This window comes from Pteronotus mesoamericanus, unplaced genomic scaffold (assembly GCF_021234165.1).
Source record: "Pteronotus mesoamericanus isolate MK-2021 breed Mesoamerican mustached bat unplaced genomic scaffold, CSHL_Meso_final contig_68, whole genome shotgun sequence".
In the NCBI taxonomy this organism is placed as follows: Eukaryota; Metazoa; Chordata; class Mammalia; order Chiroptera; family Mormoopidae; genus Pteronotus; species Pteronotus mesoamericanus.
In genome coordinates, this window is record NW_026555234.1 from 23,654,073 (window position 1) to 23,681,058 (window position 26,986).

At 41.8% G+C, this 26,986-nt stretch overlaps 1 protein-coding gene across 1 annotated transcript; it reads right to left on the minus strand.

Annotated features, from left to right (window-relative positions):
- Positions 1 to 24,059: 24,059 nt before the first annotated feature.
- Positions 24,060 to 26,501, minus strand: TLR10 (toll like receptor 10). The gene has a single exon (XM_054582250.1). The coding sequence runs from the start codon at positions 26,499 to 26,501 to the stop codon at positions 24,060 to 24,062; it is 2,442 nt and encodes an 813-aa protein (XP_054438225.1).
- Between the last annotated feature and the right edge of the window lie 485 nt (positions 26,502 to 26,986).

A 26,986-nucleotide genomic window follows, 5' to 3' on the forward strand; every position in this document is an offset into this window, starting at 1 on the left:
ATCAACTGTCAGTGGTCAATGACTTAATCAATTATGGCTATGTAATGAAGCCTCCATAAAAAACAAAAAGACATAGTCCAGAGAGCTTCCAGGTTAGTGGACACGTGGAGATTTGGGGAGCGTGTCCCACTCAATACAGCAGGGAAGCTATGTGCCCACTCCCCATACCTTGCCCTATGCTCTCTTCCACTTGGCTGCTCCCAAGTTATCCTCTTATAATAGATCGGTAATCTAGTAAGTAAAATGTTTCTGAGTTCTGTGAGCTGCTCTAAAACGTTAATTACCAAGGAAGGGGTTATGGAACCTCTGATTTATAGCCAGTCATTCAGAATAACAAGTGACAACTGGGCTTGTGACTGGCATCCAAAGAGGGGTGGGCAGGGGGCAGTCTTGTAGGACTGAGCTCTATGGAATCTGATGCTAACCTCCAGGCGGATAGCGTCAGAAGTGAGTTGAATTGTAGTGTACCCAGCTGGTGCCAGAGAATTGCTTGCTGGTATGGCAAAAAAATCACACCTGTTGTAATTGGTGTTAGAATCATACTAAGCTAACAAACAAAGAAAATAAAAAGGGGATAATTATTAACTCCAATGAGGAAGAAAATGTAATCATAATATATGTCATATGACTCAGCAACAGATTTTCAAGGTTAAAATGATATAAACACTAAATATTGATCTTAAAAATTTATGATAGAAAAATACTGGGCAGATAGCAGCAGGGGAATTCTGTGTGTGAGTGTGTGTGTGTGTGTGTGTGTGTGTATATATGTATAAGAGGGTATTATAACATAATGTTTTTATAGTAGGAAGACTAGAGATAATAACTAGATTACAGATAATAACTAATAGATAATAACCAAAACTGAAAAATTAACGTAACAACAGTAGTGCCAGGCACTTTTAAAAGTGCTTTCTCTGAATTAATTCACTTTAATGCTCACACCAAACTTTGAGGTTTTTAAACTCACTTTACAAATAAGGATATGAAAAATAGCAATATAAGCATACAATTTAGAAATTTGGAGACAAACTCCATAAGAAACAGCTTTAAGAAAAAGAAGTAGTTGCCCCTATGGAGAGGAAATCGGAGTTGGAAAAGGCAAGCAGGAGACTGCCGGCCTTCGGTGGAACCATTTGACCTGTTCATCTCTGTACATGCTGAATGGTAATAAAACTAAAAACACCTCTTAACAAATGTGTATTCATAATACGTTATTTTTAATTCATAAAAAAGAATCTACCTTTTATAGTTATTTTCATGTGAAAGACCTCACATGCTGAGAAGCAGCTCTCAGACTTTGCTCTCACCAGCTTAGGCTTTGGCGATGCACTTCCCTGTCCCGCAGATCCCAGCCCCGCAACTCCACCATCGAACCCCCCTTTCATGGATGCCGGAAGGCTGTGTGGCCCAGATGGACAGCCACTCTTCTTCCAAGATGTTTAGCAAGTGTGTGCACATACCCACATGCATATAAATCAGATTAAAGACAACTTAAACCCAAAACGTTAATACTCATTGTTACAAACATTTTTAAAACTATGCAAGCCCTGTGGAATCATTTTCCATCCAAATCACCACCCTGGGAACTATGTGGTTGCCTGCTGTATTTTCTGAGGAGAAACCTACGAAACAAATAGACCTAGTAAGCCCAGTTACACATTGAGTTTTATTTTATTTTTTTTAACGTCTAGTTTTAATGAAAATACAAAATTAAACACCACATTTATTTTTGGTCAGTTCTAAGGATGACGATCTTACTGATATTTTTATGGAAAACAGTTGCTAATTAATACATGCTGGAGAGAGAAACAAAGAATAATGAATGCTTAATTCATTATTCCAGCTGCCCTGGAGTCCTTGTTTTAATCTCGTCCTAAGCCATTCTTTTCGCTCGGTGCCTTGTAAGGCTGAAATTTTTTCACTGTCACTCAAGGCTAAAACAGAAGACTCCTTAAATTATGTTAGAAACAGATCAGTTCCCAGATAACATGCTTCCACCAAAGAAAGAAAGGAAGGAAAGAATTAACCCCTGATGTACTTGGTCAAACTTGACTCTCAGGCTCCGATGCAAAGAAGCAAACGCTAAAAATTGCACCTACGGTTGCACAGCTGATTTGTGAGGAGGTTGGGGAGAGGGAAGGAGGAACCCCTAGGCTCTTAGACATATTTAAACGAGCTTTTTTAAAAAACAGCCTTTATTTTTTAGAAAATTTTAGGTTCACAGCAAATTTGAGTAGGAAGAAAAAAATAACTGAATAGAAAGCACAGCGATTTCCCACATAGCCCCGTGACCCCACACAAGCACAGGTGCCCCGCCCCATCATTACCAGTGTGGCGCATGTGTTACAATCTGTGAACTAACGTGGCACATCCTTATCACCCAAAGGCTGCAGTTTACATAATTGTTCACTCTCAGGGCTGTAAGTTCTATGGGTCTGGACAAATGTATGATACCATGTATCCACCATTACTGTATCACATGGACTAGGCCCCGTGCCCTAAAAATCCCCTGGGGTCTGCCTATTCATCCCCTCCCCCCGACCCCTGCCAACATATGATATATTTTACTTTTTCCATTATTTCGCCCTTTTCAGAGTGTCATACTAGGTGTAATCACACAAGCTTTTTGGATGGGCTTCTTTCATTTAGTAATTAATAGGCATTTAAATTTCTTCCATGTCTTTTCATGGCTTGATTTTTAAAAGAATCTTAGCATATCTACTATAGAATATATATTTAGACTTTAAAACTTCAGAGAACTGCAGTATGCTTCCACCCATTTCCTAGAATAATTCTCCTCTGTCCATATTCTAGAGGGTTGAGGGGCCTGATAGAAGCCATGGCCAACCACTTACTAATGTACTTAGTGTCTGTCATAGACCACTGTCCCAGTTATGATGTTTGCATAACAAAGAACCCCAGTACTTAATGGTGCAGTACCAACATTTATTTATTATGCTCACAGATTCTGTGGGTCAAGAGTTTGGGCAACGTTGTTTCTGCCTACAGTGTCTGAGGCCTCGGCTGGAAGACTTGAAGGCTGGAGGATGGAATTGTCTGAGGGCCCCTTCACTCAGGGGTGGTGGAAGCCGGCTGTCAAGCTGCGGGCATCATTTTTTCCCCATGTGGTTTAGTTTGGGCTTCCTCACACTCGGTGGCTGATTTTAAGGGTGAATGTCCTGTGAAAATCAATAAACAGAAATCCCATTTAAAGTAGAGTCAGGCCCTGGCCAGTGTGGCTCCGTTGGTTGGAGGATTGTCCTGCAACTGGAAAGTTGCAGATTCGGTTCTGTCAGGGAGCGCGTGATCCCGGTCCCGGAGCGTATGGGAGGCAACCAACCTATGCTTCTGTCTGGCATCGATGCCGTGTTTCTCTTTCTCTTCCTTCCTCTCTAAAAATTGATGCAAAGATGTCCTCCGGTTAGGGTAAAACAATTTTTTTTAATGGAGTCGGGAGGCTAGAAGACAACTCTCACACAGGTCACTCACTCAACACTGCTATTGACCCCAACAGGCAGAGACCTACTTTGCACCTCCCACAGGAACTGACACTACTTCACTACCTCAGACAGAGGAAGAAAGGACTCCCACTTGCCAGTAAAGCTCAGCCAACGGGAGACTGTCAAAGCTCAGCCAATGCAAAGTCACTACGCAACTGGAACTTGCAGCTGTCTCCAGTGGACTCTTCCCTTACAGCGGCCCCTCCCAAGTCCATAAAAAAAAAGGCATTCCCTTCCTTTGTTTCTCTGGACTTGCACATAGTTCACCATTAGATTGCATGTCCTGAATTAAAATTCTTTGTTGTTTCTGAATAAACCCATTTTGCTGGAAAAATGTTTGGCTGTCTAATGGTTTAACGTCAACAGTCCCAAGGGAGAGAGCATCGGGCAGAGTCCTTGATGCTTTTTATAATCTAGCCTTGGAAATCAAGCATGCTGCAGCGTTCTATTCACTGAAACAATCCCCAAGTCTGCCCTCCCCCAACCCTGGATCTTGGGGGAGGGGAAACAGATTCTGCCCTCTGACGGGGAGTGAAGAGTTTGTGGAAGAACACTTGAAACTGGAAATAATGCTGTTGTTATTTTTGGAAAATGCAATCACTTTTGTATTGCAGGGATTTTGCTGGGTCCTGGGAATCACGGGTGAAAAGCCTGGTTGCTGATCTCACAGCAGGAGAAAGAGTGCACGAAGCTTGGGTGAACAGGCACGAACACTCACAATTTGAAGTTCTAGGCTAGTGAATAACAACGGTGCTCTGAAAAACATAGAAATGTCATCCTGACCCAACTTGGGGCCTCAAGAAAGGTTTCACAGGGAAATGGTTGCAGAATTTGATGCAAAGTGGTACCTGCATTTGTGTACACAGAGATGCAGATAGTTTTACCTGCATTTGTGTATATAGAGATGCAGATCTGAGGTATCCCACTGCCACGGCAGGCTAAAGGGCTACCTCCGGAAGCCATGAGCCCAGGGCCCGTGGCACTCACCTCCCAGATGGGTTGTCCCAAGTCGTCCTCAGGCCCCAAGTCCTCCTCAGTCTCCTTGAGAAAGACGTAGTGCTAGCAAGAACTTTTCACACCTCCTACACAGTGGCAACATGGACCAAACCAGTGAAGGGGCGGTGGCTAATTGTTGACGGAATTAGCGTGTCCCAGAAACAGGGTTGTTAGAATTAACTCCTCAACCAGGTTGTGTTGAAAATGGTCTGAGGTCAAAGATAACAGAAATAGACATGGGCTAAATTGCTTGTGTTCCAGGTTTCAGAGAGCACTCAGGAGGGAACTGTTAGGAGAAAATTGATCTAGTTTACACCTTTTTTTTTTTACAGACAGGAAACTAACAGCCAGGCAGATTCAAGTGACTCTTTCAAGATGACCCAAACCCAATGTTGGTGTGTTGTTGCTGTTGTTTTGTTTTGGTTTGGTTTGGTTTGGTTTGGTTTTGTACTATGTAAAGCACTAGAAAACATTCCTTTGGAATGTGTCAACAAATGTCCAATTTGTAGTGAGATTTTGGAAGATTATCCCTTAAATCAATTCCCTAATTCATTAATTAGCATTCGGGATGCCCTAGAGAGAAACACAGGTGGGTACCGTTATTTCTTAATCATTACCACCCCACGTCTGGGAGATGCAGTCCCCTCCCTCTCCCCAACTGCCCTGAAGCATACTCAGTCCTGTCAGGGCTGAGAGGCGATTGAGGCTGAATGAATGATATAGCCTTTTAATTTGCTTTTAATTATTGTGGCCTGCTAACCCTTCCAAAGACCTTTCACGGAGAGTAGTTTTATTTTTCCACTTATTAACCTCATTCACTAGGCTGGAAAAAGAATTCCCATCCCTCAAGACCTCTCACTTTCATTCTTCTAATTCCTTTTTTTTTTTCTTTCTTTTCTTTTTCTTTTTTTTCCCCCCCAGCACCAGGAAAGTAATGTGTGTAAAACCAGAGCCAAGTATATTGTGGTTTCAAACACAAGCCTTTTTAGAGCAGAAGCCCGTGGGATTGTAGCGTTTCAGCCTAAGGGGGTGGGCCCTGTGGCCGCAGTCTGTGAAAAGGAGGGGCCTGAATGGCCCTTTGATTCAGCCCAAATCTGGGGGTGCAGGGTGGGGAAGGGGCAGGCCTGCCATTCGACACTCTCCGTTGGGCCTGGCCCTGGGCCTCTTTCCCCATCCAGGCCTCCCTGGAGCCAGCGGGCCTCTCTGAGGATGCCCTGACTTGGCTCGGGCTGCAATGCCTGAAATTCCTTGCTCCTGAGGAAGTGTACCAGCAGTCCCAAGGGTCTGTGAACTCTGTTTGTGTTGAAAAAGCTGCTCTTTGTGAAGTTTCCAACACACACACACATGCACACGCATGCACATACACACTATTTGCCCTGCTTTAATAGGGCCTTAACCATGTGTTTTCTAGTTCATTTTCAAAGTATTTATTGTTTTTGTTGTTTGCATGGGAAACCTAAAAGTAGAAACAGGCAAATGATTAGAATTAATGCAAGAGCCTACCAAGGGTTAAGAGGTGAATATATTGTTGTTATAGCTCTGAATATTAGACAATGATTTTTGATCCTGGCTCCATCACTTATGATCTTGGACAATTTGCTTGACCTCTCTGAACCTCTCTGGACGTCAGTTGCCTCATCTGTAAAGTAAATAGTTATAATAACAGTACCCCTTTCATAATGAAGAGTCATTGTGTGGTTGAAAGAATCCTATTCATATGAAGGGCTTAGAAGAGAGCCTGGCACCTGGTGAGGGTTATATAAAAGTTAGCTATTTATGATACAGGTTGCTGGTTTTGAGATCAGTATACAAAAATTGATTATATTCTTTTTTAAATAGATTTTATTTATTTATTTTTAGAGAAGGGAAGGGAGGGAGAAAAAGAGGGAATGAAACATTAATGTGTGGTTGCATCTTGCACATCCCCTACTGGGAACCTGGCCTGCAACCCAGGCATGTGCCCTACACTGGGGATAGAACCAGTGGCCCTTTGGTTCGCAGGCTGGCACTCAATCCACTGAGCCACTCCAGCTAGGGCTGATTATATTCTATACACTGCCAAAAATAGTTAAAATGTGTAATTTTTTAAAGATCACACTTATATCATTCGTAACAGCATAAAAATAAAATATCTAAGACTAAACCTACCAAATGATGTGCATAACCTTTAAGAAGCAAATTATTACATTTTTATTGAATGTAATTAGAGATGACCTAAATAAATGGAGAGATATTCCATGTTCATGGAGAGAAAAATTCATTATCTTGAAGACCTTTTTCCCCCATTTTAATTTTTAACCCAAAGAAATTGAGTTTAATTTTTAACCCAAACAGAATATTGATTGATATTTTTAGTGTGTATACGTGGAACTTGATAAGTTGATTCTAAATGAAGATTAAAGAGCAAATAATTGAGAAGTGCAGTGCCAGCGCAAAGGTTGATGAGTAGAATAATGAAGCAGACGAGAGAGTCCAAGGGACACTTCTGCATTTATGGAAACATGATACATGGCAAAGGTGGCATTACAAATCAGTGGGAATAGGGTGAATTATGCAAAAAGAAAGAAAGAAAGAAAGAAATGCTGGGGCAATTGGTCAGCCACCAGCAAAACCTCAAAATTGGACCCCTCACTCTCACAGCAATGCCCTGTCTATGGCGAGTTTGGATGCCTGTTTGGAGAGTGGGCAGAATACATATCTCCACACAACTGAGTTTGAGCTTGACCGTGGGGCTTGCTTTGGCCAATGGAATGTAGAATAAAATATATGATACTCAATTAGAATTTTTTTTTGACAAGAGAACAAATTCATTTTACTTATTTAATTTTCATTAAGATTCATTCCTTGAGGGGTACAGCATGACACGGATTCTGTGTCCAATGGCCTTAGCAGGAAGGTTGCTTTGGAATTTAGCACAAACCAGTCACTGTTTCCGCGAGCACCAGCTCTCTTTCCCCAGGTCGCTCTGGTTTGTTCCGTTGGCCACCAGGAGTCGCTGTGTTGTTCTTTGCTTTGCACATACAGCACACCTCTTGTCTGGATCGGATTCAGTTTCATCTCGAACATGAACACCTTCAGTTTTAAGAAGACATGTGTGCTTCCTCTGGTTCCAGAGACCCTGCCTATGGCTGTCCAAAAGGGCTTTGGACCACAGCCTCGCAGACACATTTGTGGTTGTAGAGTCCCGTTCCCAGCAGGCCTCCGTAGGCTCCGAGATGGCAGGAGAAAAGTCAGCCAAAGATGTCGAATGTGCTTTGTAGCTTCCTTTGCCCTCTACCGCGTATCATGAGAAGAGCATGCTTTGAATAACTGTCTTCCAATGAGAAGTACCTGGAGCAGACCCGCCCACACCTGAAGTCTGAAGCAGAACCGCCCAGCTGACCAGCAGGCTGTGAGTTAGAAAAATAAAAATTTTTTGGTATTAACCACAGAGGTTTTGAGGGTGTTTGGTGTTTTTTTTTTCAATATGACATATTCTAGTAATAAATAACTAGCATATTAACTTAAACAACATTTTTGAAGGATGTTGGGGGCTCACAGAATCAATAAGAGGTACAAGCTTGGAAACAGGCAGGAACTAGAATATTTCTGGAGGATAGGATTCAAAGACCACCAAGAAGTCTAAAAGCAAGCTGTCAAAGGCCAGGGCACCACTTCTGGGACGAAGTAGAATTGTTTTCTATTTTTTCAATCTTCTGGTCAAGAATTTAAATACCGGCAAGAGAGCATGCAACTGTTTTAGGAGCTCGAACCACCTCTCTACTAACAAGAGAGCGCTGGAGGCCTGTCTCCCAGACTACATCCAATGGGAAGAATAAAATGCCTCAGAAGGAAATGATACGATTTTAGGAAGAGATGATGGATACTGGGCAGGCAGAAACAAAAAAATGGCCAAGACTCATACTGGCCAAGCAAGCTTCCAGCAGGGGTCTGTTGAAGTTACTGCCCACCAGCACATGCACCTGTTTGGTTAACTTGGTAATTCTCTTTTCACAGGAAGCTTGTGTTTGGTCTTGAGAGAAGGCCCTCTAACTGTTACTTGCCAGAACTGTTTTCCTGTGTCTGTGTAGGACCTAGTTCTGTACTCCAAGTGACTTAATCAACGGCATGCTTCCCACAGAGGGTCACCTTAGCCACGAACCGGCCTTGTAGAGGTCTTCTCTGAGGCCATGATTTTCCACTGGCAACACAGAGGGCAAGAGGAATAGCCTAGACAGAGCAGAGGGGACATGAAGTGAGTCACAACAAGTGGCTGGATCATTGTGAGATTTTGCTTTGAAAACCTAGGTAGTCAGAATAGGCTTTATCTTACATAACCAGCTGGACATAGTTGGAGGTAATTCCGAGTTGGGAAATAACCCATATGGAGCTGTGTTTTAGGAAAATTATTCTTCTTAGGGAGTACAGGTTGAAGAACGGGAAGGAGAGATCGGCTACGGAGCCTGTTTGTTCTTGTAGTGTAGCTTTTCAAACTAGAAGGATACCGTGGGCAACCTCTTTGAAGTCGGTGTCCCGTTCCCCAAAGGTCCTCCATCCAAGGCCAAGGCAAGCCTGATCCCACTAGACATCAGAGGTCAGATGAAATTAGCTGTGTTCAGAACTGCACAGTATGGCATCAGTAAAGCATTTGGGCTGTGCATCTCCACCGCAGGTTCCCAGACAAGTGGGCTGTGAGGCCTTGAAGAGCCTTGGATGTATATGCCCCAATCGCAGTCTGAGGCTGGGTAGGTAACATATCTAACATGCCTGCACTGCTCTTCCCTAAATGTCTGTCGAGGTGATTGGGTTTAATTCAATTTAAATTCATTTTCAAGAGTTGCTAGACTCATCATAGTAATAGTTTCTTGTTAGTATAGATTTTTCCTAACCAGCAAATATGACAGATGAAATTACTGAGAGATGGAGATCTAGAAGATAGAGATAATACAACACCTGTCTCTCTGAATTGTTGCAAGGTGTATGTGACTAAATGCATACAGGTGCTTAAAACAAAGAAAATATTTGATAAATACCAACCATTATTATAAGACAACCCCCATCCCTGAAATGGGGGACCAGTCATCTAAGTAATCTCTAAAATCACCCCTGTGCCTCTGAGTTGAATGGCCTTATGAATTTTGTGAAAAATCTTGTGAAAGGGAAAGAAATTCTTGGAGATCTGATGACCCTGTTGTTTCTAAATCAGACAAGGGCTCATCTTATTAACTGTCCGAAGCTCCGGAAGGAGACATCCTTGGAAAAGGGCCCACATCTCCTCAATTGACAGCAGTGGAGAGAAGCCAGCCCGGAGCCCTCTGGACACTAGTACAAGGGTCAACTGTTTCCTTCAATGATGAATGAAGTAAGTGCTGTCCTGTCACACTCAGCTCGCCCACAGGAAAGCTCAGCAACAGCTGCTAAAGTAACCACTAGGTGTCGCTGCGACCCCAGATTTCACACAAGGACCCGCCCTTGGGGGCAAGACCTCAGCTCTTTTTTTTTAAAACCTCAGTTTATTTTTATCTATTTTACTTTTTATTGAATTTATTGGGATGAAATTGGTTAATAAACTTATATAGGTTTCACGTTTATGATTCTATAATATATCATCTGTATATTGTACTGTGTATACATCATCCCAAGACTCCTTATCCCCGCTTTTACCCTCTTCTACCTCCTCCCACCCCTTTTTCTCAAGTAATCACCACACTGTTGTCTGCGTCCATAAGTTTTTGCTCAGCCCCTTCACCATTTTCACCCACTCCCCAACCTCCCTCCCCTCTGACAGCTGTCAGTCTGTTCTCTGCATCCATGAGTCTGTTTCTGTTTTGTTTGTTAATTTATTTTGTTCATTAGATTCCTCACATAATTGAAATCATACGGTACTTGCCTTTCTCTGACTGGCTTATTTCACTTAGCAGAATACTCTCCAGGTAAGATTTCCTTCTTTTTATGGCCAAGTAGTATTCTACTGTATAAATATACTACAACTTTTTTTTTATCCTCAATTTATGTTTTAACCTGTTCTTTTCCAGTGCTTCTCAAACCTGACTGTGCACGTGAATCAGCTCCGGGGGCTGGGGGGTCTCATTCAAATGCAGATTTTAATTCAGTAGACCTGGGATGGAGCCCAGATTCTGCATTTCTAACAAACTCTCAGGTGATACCTATGCTGCAGCAAGGTTCTAGCTTTCAGCAATTTTCCCATCATTTTCAACTGTTTTTTTTCCAACGGTTTCTGATTTGGGACAGGAGTAAGAATTAAGCAGACCTGAAAAGTGGCCTCATTCCATGACTTTTGGAGCAAGTGAAGAGGAAGAAGGGGGAAAAAAGGGAGAGAGAAGCAGCAAATGAAAAGCCAGGGCAGCTTCCTCTTCACACTGAGATCCCAGGAGTCCCTGGCAGTGGTTCTGTCACCTGAAGACTGACTGCGATATGGGCGTCCACGGTCAAGGTGAGCTGCAGACGTCAGACGGTTCTTCCCTGCACATTCTTTCTCTGGCATGAGGACTCATTAAGGAATTTATTGTAGAATTTACAAAACACTAAGTGGCTGAATGCTTCAGCAAACACTCCATAGCTTCCCCCAAAAGCCAAGTCAGGGTTTCTGATGGAGTCCTTATAAATGGGTCGCAAAGAGCCACCCAGCGAATTGAAGAAGTGGACAGACAGGAAGAACTGCTTCGCTAGTGGCATTACTCTTGCATGCACGATGGCATCTATTTTAATATCATGAACTTCTGCTTTCTGCAGCCAGAAGGGCTGGTGGGGAGCAATCTATGAAACAAAACTGCTTCTAACCCCTTTGCTGGGTGTCAGCCTCATGTGGGGTCCTTGCTTTAAGGTCAGATGCACTGTGCAGGATGAGAAGTTTTGATACAGATGGTTCCTCTTGTGCTGCTTTTCTCTTGCTTCTTTCTTTCCTTTTTCCTGTTTCGTTTGGGGTTTTTTCTTTAATAACCTTCATATATCATTTTTGCTCATTGCATTCTTGGGCGGGACACTGAGTTTATGACAGAGATTTTTAAACTAGAAACAAAATATCTATTTAGTTTTTATCTAGTATATCAGTTCAATTTAAAGGTTATCCAGCTTCCTGTCTGTAAAGGCTAAGGAATATACTGACTCTAAGTTCCCTACGGTCTGACAGTGGAGTTAATTTCCCACCTCCACCCTCTTCTGGGTCTCCAAAGGGGGCAAACCTCCCCATCCAATTGGCAGCGTGTTCTAGGACCGAAACCTGGAATAAAAGTTTGGCTGTTTGGGTGAAGTTCACTCCCCTCCATTTATATGCATAAATTGATATGCATAGGCAGGAGAGAAGGAAATTATTGTCAGGGTTGCAAAGGAGAGATGGGAAGGAATAAGGACAATGGAAGGGATGGGGAGCTAATGTCTATCCTTGTCCTCCGCGCCCCACCCCCAGCTGGTTTGGAGCCCCCATGAAGGGCGGCAGTGATTTCATGACTCAGTGACACTCTGGGTCCCAGCACTGCAGCCTTGGGACGCTGAGATGTTGACACCCAGTTTGGAGGAGAGGGGTTGGGTTTTTGTTTGTTTGCTTTAAATCTTACATGACGCTTGTAGTTCAACTATTTGTTTTGATCATATAAACCATATACATGGCCTGGGGGAGCTGATTTTCTGAACTTTTAAAAAAAATACAAAGTTTTGAAATTTACTCTCTAAATTGTAAAGGCTAAGAAATATGTCACAACTTTATGGTCTTTGCATAATTATGAATCCTGGAATGACAAGGTGCAAAAACTGGAAAGGGAAACAGCAAAAGACCAAAATTTACTTTTAATTATTCACAATTTCATCCGCATAAATTTATTATTAAGCATCAAAAGGTGCAGTGATTTTCTTCATTTTAACTTTTCAGAAAGATATTACTGAAGAGTCTAAATGAATGTTTGACAGTGTTTTTTAAAATAAACAGAATTTTAAATATTCATGTTATAATAGTTACAGAAAAATTTCACCAGCTCATTAGGTAGATTATACATTCTTGTGATACTATTGTTATTAGAATGAACATGCAGTGTTTTCATGGTGTACTTGGTGACTCTAATTACATAAGTTTCTAAGACTGTGTATATTTAAAAAGTTAATCGGCCATTATTTTATAGATTTGGTGGTTTATAATGTATACTTATGTGCATCTAATTAAATAATAATTTCTAGTTTTGTTTTTGGAGGTTTATTTCTTTAATTTCTAACAGAGCCATTTAATATAACATTAAATTTCAAATTATTAGTCATTTTAAAATAATCTCTAAGCCCTGGTAAGATTGTCTTATTCCCCCCGACCCCCAGTTTTTGTGTTTTGTTTTGTTTTTGTTTTTGTTTTTGTTTTTTATTTTTTCAAATACATTTGTCTCTGCCTTCCCCCCACCACTTTCCCTTGCCCCCTCCCTCCTTCCCTCCCTCAGCTCTTCCCCTTTGGTTTTGTCCATGAGTCCTTGCTATATGTTCCTTGACTTTCCCCTTCTCTTCCTTTTCCCCGCCCCCCCTCCCTCCTTCCCTCTTGTCTCTGTTGGATTCTTTTCCTTTCAGTGTTGCAGGTCTTATTTTCCTTGCATCTTTGTATTGTTGGTTAGGTTCCGCTTATAGGTGAGATCATATGGTATTTGTCTTTCGCCCCCTGGCTTATTTCGCTTAGCATAATGCTCTCCAGTTCCATCCATGCTGTCGTGAAGTTTAGTAGTTCTTTTTTTCTTTCTGCTGCATAGTAGTCCATTGTGTAAATGTACCATAATTTTTTGATCCAATCATCTACTGATGGGCATTTAGGTTGCTTCCAGCACTTGGCTATTGTAAATTGTGCTGCTATGAACATTGGGGTGCATAGGTTCTTTTGAATTGGCATTTTGGGATTCTTAGGGTATAGTCCCAGCAGGGGAATCCCTGGATCAAAAGGCAGTTCCATTTTCAGCTTTTTGAGGAAATTCCACAATGCTTTCCACAATGGCTGCACCAGTCTGCATTCCCACCAGCAGTGTACTAGGGTTCCCTTTTCTCCACAGCCTCGCCAGCACCTTTTGTTTGTTGATCTGTATGTGATGGCTATTCTGACCAGTGTGAGGTGGTACCTCATTGTGGTTTTGATCTGTATTTCTCTGATGGCTAGTGATGCCAAGTATCCTGTCAAATGTCTCTGGGCCCTCTGTATTTCTTCCTTGGAAAAGCGTCTGCCCAGGTCCTTTGCCCATTTTTTGATTGGATCGTTTGTCATCTTGGAGTGGAGTCGAGTGAGTTCTTTATATATCTTGGAGATCAAACCTCTATCTGATGTATCATTAGCGAATATATTTTCCCATAGGGTTGGCTCCCTTTTCATTTTGCTGATGTTTTCTTTCGCCGTGCAGAAGCTTCTTATTTTGATGAGGTCCCACTTGTTTATTCTTTCCTTTATGTCCCTTGCTTTAGGAGACATATAGGTGAAAAAATTGCTGCGTGGGATATCTGAGAGTTTCCTGCCCATGTTCTCCTCTAGGACTTTTATGATGTTGCGACTGATATTTAAGTCTTTTATCCATCTTGAGTTTATTTTTGTGTATGGTGTCAGCTGATGATCCAATTTCAATTTTTTTGCATGTAGCTGTCCAGCTCTCCCAACACCATTTGTTGAAGAGGCTATTATTGCTCCATTTTATGCTTCTGCCCCCTTTGTCAAATATTAGATGCCCATAGAGACCTGGGCTTATTTCTGGGCTTTCTATTCTGTTCCACTGGTCTATGGATCTGTTCTTGTGCCAGTACCAGATTGTTTTGAGTATAGTTGCTTTGTAGTATAGTTTGATGCTGGTATTGTGATCCCTCCTACTTTGTTTTTCTTTCTCAAAATTGCTGCAGCTATTCGGGGTCATTTATGGTTCCATATAAATTTTTGAAATGTCTGTTCTATTTCTGTGAAATATGTCATTGGTATCTTAATAGGGATTGCGTTGAATCTATAAATTGCTTTGGGTAGTATGGACATTTTGATGATATTAATTCTTCCAATCCATGAGCACGGTATATGCTTCCATTTATTTGTGTCTTCCTTAATTTCTTTCTTCAATGTTGTATAGTTTTCTGTGTACAGGTCTTTTACCTCTTTGGTTAAATTTATTCCTAGGTACTTTATTTTTCTTCTTGCTATATTGAATGGGGTTTTTTTTTTCTGATTTCTTCTTCTTCTATTTCATTGCTGCCCCAGTTTTTTTTAATTGAGGACATAACATTATATTAGTTTCAGGTGTACAACATAACGATTCACTATATGTACATATTGCAAAATGATTGACATAGTAAGTCTACTTAACATCTATCACCATACATAGTGACAAATTTTTTTTCTTGTGAGAGAACTTTTAACCTCTGCTGTCTTACTAACTTTCAAATATGCCACACGATATTATTAACTGTAGCTCCATGCTGTGCATCATACTCCCATGACTTATTTATTTTATAACTGGAAGTTTGTATCTTTTGATCCCCTTCACGCATTTCTCTCACGCACGCACGCACGCATGCACGCACACACGCACTCACTACTTCCTACCTCAGGCAACCGCCTATCTGTTCTCTGTACCTATAAGCATTGTTTTGGCTGGGGTAAGGGGGTGGTGTGGGAGGGGATTTGTTTGTGTTTTGAGTCTGAGCCTTGTGTCAGACTCAGACTCAACTTGTGTTACATTCTACATATAAGTGAGGTCACATGGGATTGTCTTTGACTTGTTTCACTTAGCATAATGCCCTTAAGGCCCATCCATGTTGTCACAAGTGGCAAGATTTTATTCTTTCTTTTTAATGGCTGAGTCATTGCATATTTAAAACACATTTTCTTTATCCATTCACTCATCGATGGACAACTTAGATTATTTCCATGACTTAGCTATTACAACCTATGTTGCAATGACATGTAGGTGTACATTTCTTTTTTTAATTAGGGTTTTTGTTTTCTTTGGATAGATACCCAGAAGTGGAATTGTTGGATCATATGATAGTTCTAGTTTTAATTTTGTTGAGGAATCTCCCCACTGCTTCCCACAGTGGCTGCACCAACTTCCACTCCCAGCAACAGTGCACAAGAGTTCCTTTTTCTCCACATCTTCACCAACATGCGTAATCTCTTGCCTTTTTGATGGTAGCCACTTTAACAGACGTGAAGTGGGATCTCATTGTGGTTTCAGTTTGCATTTCCCTGATGACTGGTGATGTTGATCATGCTGTTTCACTGAGACTATCCATCCTAGCCCTGCAGCTTTGGAATGCTGAGGTGTTAGCATCCAGTTTTGAGAAGAGAGGTAATGAACCGATCACTACGTAGTGATCTCCTCATCTCAAAGACAAGTGAATGTGGGATTACTGAGAGAAAGCACTGTTAGCATGGGCATCAGCGTCACCTAGAAGGCATCTTCATTTGGCAGTGTCAGTAGAACAAGGCCCTTTTGAGGACCTTGCCCGGTCCCAGGTCGAACCACCTGAGATAGTGAAAGTGAAATAAACCATGGTGGCACCCAGTGGGGAGTGTAGCTGACAGTATAGCTTGTGAGGACAAGCTAGGCCCCTTTGGCTCTTAGAGAAATATTCACGAGGAGCTTTGCTGGAGGGCCAAAGGTTCCGGTTAATCAGCTGGGGCAAAGACAAGAATTTGGGGTTGTTGACATTGATGTGCCCTCCTTGTAGCCACGGGCGAGTGAGGACTGGCAGCATGTGAGTTACACACTGATGAGGGTGGCTCTCAACAAGGTAGCCCCATCCAAGAGCAAAGTTTAGCAGGAACAAAAAGTTCCAGGGTGACTAAAAATATGGAAGAAACCAGCAGTTAATTACGAAGCTCTTGGGAGGCAGCACTGCAGAACAGATATGAAAGCAAGCTCCGTGACCTGAGATTTCTGTCATTCACTAGCCATGACAACCTTAACTTTTTGATACCTTGAGTACCTGCTCTGTTACCTAAGAAGAATAAAATTTAAACCACAGTCATGAGAATTAACAAGTATGATGCGTGACAGCCTTAGAACAATGACTGACACATAGCATCTTCAAGAAGAGTGAGCAGTTTGTATGGTAACACACAAGGCCAGGGTAATAAAAACAGCAGTTCAACTTTTTTCCAGAAATAAAAGAACTAGGAAGAGGTTGAGGCCTGATAGGTCACCAGAGGGCCTCAGGGCTAGTGAATGTAGGAATGAAAAGAAGCTGTTCCTAATAGACTAGCAGAGCTAACATAGTGCAGCGTCTTCTAGCATCTTTTTCTGGTTTCTTTTTTCTCAGGGCCAAAGGTACTGTGGCCAGGAAGTCAGACACTTCAGTTCATTAGGTTTAGAAAGTTCCCAGGCACAACCACGGATCTTACTTCCTCCGGGCGGAGAACAGAACTTAACAATGTGGGGCTTTAACACACCGTGACACAAAATAAGAAGTAACTCTTCTCCTTTCAATTTTTTCTTAAAACCACAAGAGGAACTTCCAATAACCTTATAATAAAATTGTGGTACTAGAATTTGCCCGTTCCAAGCTGTCAGACCCATCGATTTTTAATTTTTATTGTATTTCTCCAGTGCGGTTTACACTCAATACCATTTTGTATGGGCTTCAGGTGCACAGCATAGTGGTTAGACAGTCATGCACGCCACAATGTGATCTCCCCGATACTGCCAGGACCCACCTGGCACCATAAACAGTTATTACAGTATTACTGACTATAGGCTCTCTGCTGTCCTTTGCATCCCCATGGCTATTTTATCACCACAATTTGTACTTCTTAGTCCCTTCACTTTTTTCACCCAACTGTCCAACCCCGCTCCTCTCTGTCATCCATAGTCTGTCAGACCCATGAATTTGACCCCTGCATTTCCTCACATTCCCCGTTAATGAGCACTTGAGACAAACAGTCCTGCTGCCAAAGACTTACTCTGAAACTGAAACAAGTCACTGTGCCACGAAGAAATAAGAAGCAATGTTTGTTCTGGCTGCACAAGCCAGGACATTCTCCTTCTCAGAGCTGCTCTGCAGTGTACAGGTCCCCAGAAAAAAGGTTTTGGGCAGTACAGGGCTTCTGCCTATATAAATAAGTTGATTTTACATTATTTCCAAATGTGTGGGTGTATGTGCAGCTTAGTGACTTCCTAATGAAGAGGGATAGAGAAGAGTGCCTTCTGCACTGTTTATTGTCCAGTGGGTGCACTGAGAGATTATTTCAGGGTTCAAGAACCTTCTCTCCCTTTTCAAATCCAGGAACCATATCTTTGGGCATTATCTTGTCCATTGTACTCTTCCTGGTTAATTTTTGTGTCCTGCCAGGAGAAAGTAGTAGCAGTGCTGTAACAAGGACATGACTCTTCAGAAGCTGTTTACATTAAACAGTACAAATCTGGCCTCCCAGTTCCCTAACAGCATGGATGTAATGCCAGTTACACCATTACCTATGATGTGGCACCATTCACGCACACTGCCTTTTAATGACTTCCTTGCAAAGGTTGGTACTGCAGGTGTTCCCCAAAGTATGCAGGAAAATGTGAACCAGTGTTTGTTCTCTGGTTCTGTTAAGCTCACCACTGAGAATTTTACGGGGTAAACATAGAATAAGGCATATTCCAGCTATGTCTTCTCTTGGCCTCAAGGTGGTAATCACCGCGTTCCTAGAATGGGAACTTCAGATGTTGTCTGAATCCTCGCCTTCCGCACACCACCACCAGCGGGGAGGGTAGGCGAGGGGTCCATGCGCAAAGAGAGAGGCACAGTTCCACTCCCGCAAGATATGTCTTTCGCCCATCACCATGGCGGAAGATAGGGAGAGCACAACGTCAGCATGTCCATGGGAGGCAGGAGAGGACATTGATCAAAAGGCCCGTTGGTGTTCAGCCTTGAAAGCCGTCTCTGAAGGAACACATAACATGGCATAGAGCCAGCAGCAATGGCAGTTATCGCCCTGGGTGCCAAGGCTGGGGGGTCAGGGGGACCGCAGGGTAGAGGGCATCTGCTACCATACCTGCCATCCTCAGGTGCTATAGACAGGAGGTGACAGCACAATAAAAACAGATGGACATAGGCCCACACAGGTGGCTCAAGCTCAGGGGCTGGTGGTAAACTGTTGGTAGCCCAGACCCCTAAAGTCATCTTGTGTTCAGTGGAAAGTCACCCCAAATCAGCAAGTCAGCACCATGCTGGTGGCTCAGTTTCGGGTGATCTCACACTGCTTTGGTCAGTAGGAATGATCTCTGTTTGCCTAAATGTCCACCTCAGATGAGGGCCTACAACAAGGCTTTGAGAGGACCCTACAAGCATGAGTTTAGAACCCCTCAGGATACCTGGGTGACCATATGTGCCAGGTCTCTACCCAGGTCTCTACTCAGAAATGCCCCATGGGAGACAAATGTAGACCCAGGTGCATGGAGGTCTGGATCTGTGCCAAAGACATCCCACTTGGAGAGCACTTTCAGTCCAGGCCTGAAGAATGACTTAGAAAATTCAAGGAAGGTCCCAAAGAGCTGGCGGTGGGGGCAGAGGCAGGGGTCTGAGGCATGGGCCCATGGTAGAGCCCCTATCGGCCCAGAACTTCCTCTTTTCCTCTTGAAAGGCTGAAACAACAGCAAGCACAGGGGCAGTCATGCGGGAACCCAAAAACCCCATTCATGGTGACTCACATAATCTTTAGACTCTGAAATAGTGCAAAAGCTGGTCGCAGCAAATCCCTGAGATCAAGCAGATCCCAACAGGAGGAAGCGAAGAGAAGAGACAAAGACAGAAGGTGGAGGGAGACAACCCAGTGATGGCAGCTCCTAGAAAATGTAAGCAAATGTATACTTATTAAAGGTGAGGGACACTCCTGACAAGTGAAATCTATATTCCCCATTTAGCATTTTTAAAAAGATTTTATTTATTTTTAGAGAGAGGTGAAGGGAGGGAGAAAGAGAGGGAGAGAAACATTGATGATAGCAAGAAACATGGATGGGTTGCCTTCTGTACACACCCTGACCAGAACTGATCCCGCAACCCAGGGATGTGTCCTGATCACCCAATCAACCGAGCCACACTGCTCAGGGCTAGCCTTCATTTATGACCCCTAGGGTTGACACTGAATGGGCAGCCTTATTTACAAAATGTCCTCAGACAAACTCTGCTTCCTTCAGAAAGGACCTGAAGAGTGGCTACGTGCGGGTCACTGTTCTAGGCAGAGTTGGAGACATCTGTGAGCAACACAGACGAGAATCTCCTCTCTAAAGGAGTTTGCATTCTAGTGGCAGAAGACAGAGAAGAAGCAAGATAGGTAGAATAATGATCCAGTAATTTAGAAGGTGGCAAATACTATGGAGAAATAAAAAGCAAGGAAGGTGGACAATGAGTGCCATGATTTTCAACTAGGTCATCCAGGAAGTCTTCACTGGAAATGTGATTGGAGCAAACATTTGAAAGGCAAAGGTCATATTGGTATGTGTTGGGGAAACGTGAGTAGATTTAGAATCCACTCCACTGGATTTTATTCAGATATTTAAAAATAATTTTTAGAATGTGCGTGCACTGTTAGTATTTATCACTGGGCCACTTTGGACACCACTGAGGAGACGCATCCTGAAGATAAATGCCTGTCACTGTGAAGAAGACTTGCAGCTGCTGTCTAGGGTTGTGCTGGCGGGGAGGCCCCACCCACCCAACCACCCTAACCCCGACCTGGAACAAGTCCACCTTTGGCCGCACCTTTGGCCTTGGACAACTGAACGTGAAGTACTTCAGCAGCTCCATAATGGCTTGTCTGTGAAGGGGGCGGTGTGTCAGCAGCTGGTTGTTGAAATAGACATCCAGGTTAGACCACCTCCTTATCCACAGTGAGAATTCATTGTGCCTGCCACCTGTGGGGACTTCAGAACATACTATCAGACCCTCACGAAGTCCGGTAGAAGACTGATGTCCATACCAGTAGCACAGCAGGTGCCACAGCACAGCAGCGAAAAGCTGGGCTCAGGGACTATGGGAAGCAGCTCTGACAGAGGACCGACGATGTCCTCAAACAGCCAGGGAAATCAGGCTCCCTGTTATTCTTCATGCTTTACACCAAGAACACGTCTGCCTTGGGGACAAAGGGTGGATGATCCAAGGAGCCACCTTGTAATGTATTACTGAGAGAATGAGATTGTTCTTTAGAGAGAGAATGAACTGCGTCCTGAATCACACAGTTGTGTTAGGGGCGTAAATTCAGTGGCAGATGCAGGTTGCTTTGGTAGTGCAGAGACTGCAGACAGAGCCCAGGTCTCAAATGATTATGGGGAGTATAGGGCTCTGATCTTGAGAACGAAAATGAAAGGCTCAAGATAATAAAGTCGAATGTAAAAAATAAAAGGCACCTTGTTGTGGATTGGAAGGAAAAGTGTTTATCGAGGAGTTAGAAGACTAATGTTTGACCACGGATGTAGGTGAAAATTCTAAAGGCTCTTTTTCCCCATTTGAAAGTAAGAGTTGATACTTGATAAGTTCTAAATTCTCACTCAGTTTAATTATTCCTACTCTATGCTTTTTTTTTTTTTTTGGACTGCTTTGTTATAAGAGATAAAGGAGTTGAACCTTTAGGCAACATTTGCTTTAAGTTAGATTTAAAATTCTTTTCTTCCCTCTCCAAGCCACTTGGAACTCGAGGACTCCAGTCCCTTTTTAGTACAACACTCTCTACCACGTGAACAAAATGCTGAACTGTTGCCACCCCGAAACTACTGCCATTTATCTGCAGAGAGGCACAGTGATTGTGAGGGGCCTCTAAGGAACCCACAGACTTCAGTCACATTGACACACAGAGCTCAGTACCCTTGGGTGGAAATAGAAGGAGAAGCTCTAGACTGACAAATGGCAAGGATATTATAAGGAACTTGCAAATTTACAAGATCTGGAGTCGTTTTCAAAACAAGATCAAAGTTGTTGCACTGGCTTCCGTTACTGTGTGCAGCCTGAGTGCCTTCACTTCCCTATCAACATCTTGGGTCACTTGTTGAAATCTGAAATTTCTTGAGTAAAAGTATATCATGGGGCTTGTATGAGGCTAGGTGCTACCTGTATCTCAAGCCCCACCATTAAACTCATGTATACTTCATTTTCTGTCCTTATGAACCATAGCAGTCCAAACCAAGCACATTTGGAAATGGATGGTATCAAAGTTTCTGAGAAAGGAAGAGTACAATGATCTGATAAGTAAGATTTAAGAGTAGTCCAGCTGCTGAAACAAGAAGTTCCTGAGATCGAAGCCTAATGTGTTATTTTTTAATTGTAATAAAAAATTTCTATTTTAAAAACTGTATTACTAAACTGAGGATTCTACTACAGGATACTACTGGTGACTTTAGGGTGAATGTTAACTACTTTTCATGTTACTAATTAATCTTTAAAGTTAAGAGTCTCATTCTGAGTAATGTACTCAGTATTTGTAAGATCCTCATGCAGTATCTGTACAACTCCTCCAGAAGCCATGCATGAATCACCACTACTAAACTATCAGCAGCTAGGAGGAAAGCCCTTTCTGTCCTCACCTCACTGTGGTTTCCTTGGGCTTTCCCTTCTACCAACAGACCATGGGCTTGGCAGGAAGGAAGAAGAGAGACACATAGCCTCAAGGTTTCTGAACTTGGGCTCCTTGTAGTAGACAAATAGTAGCTCAAACTGGCTTCTAGATAGGCACCCAGCCCTCTCCCTATACCTTCAGTATATCTTGAGTACAATTTTTCAAATGACTACTAATCCAAGGAATTTGTAAGACCACAACTATACGGAAAGAAAGCAGATGTAGAACCCAATTGTGCCCTGCTTAGGAGATTAATTTTATTAAGTAGAATGAGATAAACCATGTTGTCCTAGGTCAAGAACAACCAAATATAGGTAAGTTTACATGATTCAAGCTGAACTCAAGAATCCTTCAGTTCTGGATTCTCTGTCTTCTTACCTAGCTTTAACCTGTTCTTGAACTTCCTGTCCAGCTTCTCAGAATTTGCCATCAAATTCCACTATCTATCCTGAAGTTTGTTTAGTCCCCACTAAGTTCTTTCAGTTAACCAACGTTCATTTCAGCACTCATTGAACATCTCTGAACGAGGGACTAAGAGCACTGCTGCTGATACAAGAACAGAGGGAAGTCTGTCCTAGCCTTTGAGTCTAGAGAGAAATGGAGGCTTTAAAAGCATATATTATCACTTTGGTGACAGAAATATATCTGAAGTGTTATAATCAAGTACTAATCAAGTAGCACAATGTTTGGGCAAAGAAGTGAGGAAGGTTTCAAAGAGGAGTTGACATTTGAATTGTGCCTTGAAGGGTAGATAAGATTTCCTGAATGAACCAAGGGGGAAAGGTATTATAGGCAGTCGCAATATTAAATGCTAGGCAGAGGTGTCCAAACTTTTGATGTCCCTGGGTCACACTGGAAGAAGAAGAGTTGTCTTGGGGCACACATTAAATACATTGTGACACATAATGGCAAAAAAACAAAACAAACAAACAAACAAAAAAAGCCCCACATAATGTTTTAAGTAAATTTACGATTTTGCGTTGGGCTGCACTCACAGCCACCCTGGGCTGCATGCGGTTCGCGGCCCGCAGGCTGGACACCCCTGTGCTAGAGCTTTGGGGCCTGAGAGAAGGCAGAATGTTCTGGAGAAAGATCAGCAAGTTGGTAGGGCTCAGTGATAGGGTACAGGGAAGTGAGAGGAGATTGGTGTCAGATCTTATAGGAGCCTGGCATTTTCTTCTTTTATCATGTGGGTGAGCCTGAGCCACAAAAAATTTTTCTCACCAGGGAAGTAACACGTTTTGAAATATAATTTTGCATAATTCAGGAAGGCTGGTTTTCCTTTGATGATCTGTGAGACAGGAGGGAAGAATCAAGCAAAATGAATAGGATGTATAGACTTTAAAAATAATCTTTATTGTTTTTTTCTGATAAAAGAAATACAGATTCATTCTAAGCAACTCCAACATTATAGAAATATACAACATAGAAACCAAGTGCTCTTTGAACCAACCTCCCAGACTCAAACCACTGTTTTATATCAAAGTATGGGTATAGATTCCTTTAGACTTTTGTTTCAGTGTAAAAACCACCATATTAAGAGGATTTTCACCATACCAGTAAATGTAGAGATACCTCATTCTTTTAAATGTTCTATTGCATTAATGTATTATAACTTATGAAATCAATCCTTATTTTGTGGACATTTGAGCTGTTTTCTATTTTTCATGATTATAAACAATGCTGAGACAAACACCTTTTAAAAAAAGATTTTATTTATTTATTTTTAGAAAGAGGGGAAGGGAGGGATAAAGAAAGAGAGAGAATCATCAGTTTCCTCTCATACACCTCCAACTGGGGACCTGGCCTGCAACCCAAGTATGTGCCCTGACTAGGAATTGAACTTGCAAACAACTTTTTATATAAACCTTTGCAAGCCTGTATTTCTGTAGGACACATTCTTAGAAAACGTTTACGGAATTAAGGTGAGGGAACAATTATTTTTCATTTTAATACATAGTGCCAAATCTTCATCATAAAGGTTGTATCAAGTTATATCCCAACAGTATATGTGGGCCCCAATTTCTCTAAGGGAGAATGGAGTTTTATAAGCCATCTGTTCTTATCAGAGAGACTGCAGAACCTCGAGACTCTTCATTTAACTCTGTGAATGTCCGTAGTTCACAGGTGTCTTCGGTTTCTAATAAGTTAACATTAAGAGTAGCTCGAAGATTTGCCCAAAAAAGTCCACATTTACGCCTATCCTTGGGCCATTCCAAGTATGTTTTCCTTTCTATGAGACCCTTCAGCTTTGGATACCTAGAAGGAATGCAGTAGAGTGGAATGGGTTCCAGTAAGATAAGAATTATGCAATGAGAAATTTCATTGAGGATGGCGTGGTTGGCAAAGTAGAGTTCATAATGGCACCACTCACTCTGGACAAAGTTGGGAGACAAAACCAAGATGGACTTACAGCTTTTCTCAATGCAGTTTAGGATATTTTCAGTAACTGTCTTGTGAGGGTCAAAGTTTCCCTCAGGAAGGCAAATCAAGACAGAACCATCTTCTTTCTCTAGGTTCGGGATCAATTCGTGTTTCACCCAGGCAGAATCATGTTCACTGTATGAAATAAACCAGTGGAATTGGACATTTCTCTTGAGTTGTTGGGTTGTCTTCCTAACCCTGTGCCACGTCTGTGTCCACTGACTCAGCATCCTGACATACCAGAGCAGATCAAAGTAGCGGCAGCAGAAGGCCACAGCTGTCCCCAGAACCAGCATGATCACCGTAACAGTGACAATCAACAGAGCTGTGTTGCAGGATAATTCAGGAAGGTAAACATCCTTTAACTGAGTCCCCCTTATACTCAAAGGGTATTCACAGATGTATGAATCTGACCATCCAACCAGCATGCCCTTGGAATATTTCTCAAGCTGAATGAAATCTCTTAATTCACAAGTACACCGAAATGGATTTCTTCCTGCATTTAGAGTCTTAACTCCTGAGCAGCTCTGAAAAAAATCCAGAGATGGGCTGAGAATTAAGTTCATTTCAATGTTTAGAATTGAGAGTTTTTTGAAATGATTGCACCCAGGAAGATCAGTTAGGAAATTAAATGCAAGATTTAGCTCTAGCAAAGACTGCAGATGAATAATCTCTTTAGGGACAGTTTGAATTTGGTTATTATTCAAGTCAAGTATTTGAATACTTGTGGGCAAGCACCTGAAGACAGAATCAGCAAATTTATTGAATGACAGGTTCATGGTGATTAAGGTTTCTGGCCAAAAGCAATTTTCTTTATTTTCATGTTGTAACAGGTTTTGGCTTATATCTAAGAACTGCAAGGATGTGTTCTTAGCAAAGCAACTCACTAAGGAAAGTGTCTCCAATTTGTTGCCTTTCAAAATGAGGGTTTTCAAATGAGGCAGTTGGATAGGGTTTTTAAATAGTTCATCTGTTAAGATATTATCAGCAAAATTTAAATATCGGAATCTTGTAGGATAAACAGGGAATAGCATGTGAGGCATTTGTGCATCTGATATTGTCAGGTTTTCTATATCCATTTTGGTAAAAAGCAAGTAGACACTCTCCTGTGGAATATTAAAAAATGTAAAATGTACATGCTCCAATTTTATAGTTCTCATTACAGTATTTGAGTAGTCAAATGAATTGCGATCAAGATACACCATACCTCCAAAAGTCACATGTTCAATTTGGAAATGTTCTACTGATGTATGCCAAACAAATTGGAAGATAAAGAGAAGGTCATCCCAAAGTAAATCAACATTACTAAGTAAGAGGATGGATGTCTTGGAATCTTCTAAGATAAGATGTTTTTGAGTTTCATAACTTGCAAATTGGCTTTTGCCATCTATATTTGTCATTTCTAATATTTTTGAAGTCTTGATTCCATCACGCAAAAGAACCCAGAAATTTGTGTGCCCAGAAATTTGTGGTAAAACAATGTGAAGTTTTGTTGTATTTAAGATGGGCAGGCTGCCTTCTTCATAGTGAGAAAGAGATCTCAATCCTAAAAAAACAGTATTTAGATGCAAGTAAGCAATTTTCTGGAAATCTGATTTTTGTATTTTTGCCCCACTCAAACCTAAGACTTCCAGGTGAGACATGTTGCTAATCTCCTCAGAGATAGGCATGGTGTCAAAGTCATTGAAAGAAAGATCTAAATGTCTGAGACCTGCTAGTGAATACCAAGTCACAGTCTTCAGTTTGTTGTAAGACAGATCTAAGTATTTTAACTCCTTGTTAAATTCAAAGGTCTTGATATCCAGCTCTTGGATCCTGTTATGGCACAGAATCAAAACTTTCAGTTTGGAGACAGAACGAAAATCTGAACTCTGGAGTTTAAGAAGGAGGTTGTAGGATAAATCCAGTGTGGTCGTGGTCGGGATCAAGTCTGCAGGAACTTTTCTTAGTGACATCTTAGAGCAGTTGGTAGTCAGTTCCCTTTCTTCCAGCAGCTCTGAAGCCCGGCCACATGCTGACATGACAATACCACAAAACACATAAATGCTTCTGATATGTCTCATCTTAATTCCAAGGATTTTATCATTGGTTCCCTCATATAAATGATCAAGAGGAGTTCAAAATCCTAGAAGACAGTAAATAATATTGAGTAGTTATGTGGTTTGTTAAATCCTGTAGGATTTTATTTTTTTAAAAATTCCAACAAATGACTATATTCACCAAGAGTTTGAAATAGGGTCCTAACATGTATACTGAGTCTTTGAACTTGTTCCACAAACTTGACTCATAGATTTCCAAGCCAGTTATTGTGCCGTATCTCTTGAGACAAGTCAGGATTCCCAAAAGGGAGAAATGGAATAGCTGGCAGAAGTGCCTTCTGGGTTCAGCTTAGAAACTTTATTGCCAGGGCATACTCAACACCCTCTCTCACATTTCCTCTTGATAGCCTGAAATCTTTAAGAAAATTGAAAGCAATTTTTTAAAGACTTTATTTTTTAAGAGCATTTTAAGTTTCACAGCAAAATTGAGCTGAAGATACAGAGATTTA

Excerpts from the sequence above, each read along its gene's own strand:
- TLR10 (XM_054582250.1), bottom strand. The coding sequence starts at position 26,501 with ATGAGACATATCAGAAGCATTTATGTGTTTTGTGGTATTGTCATGTCA.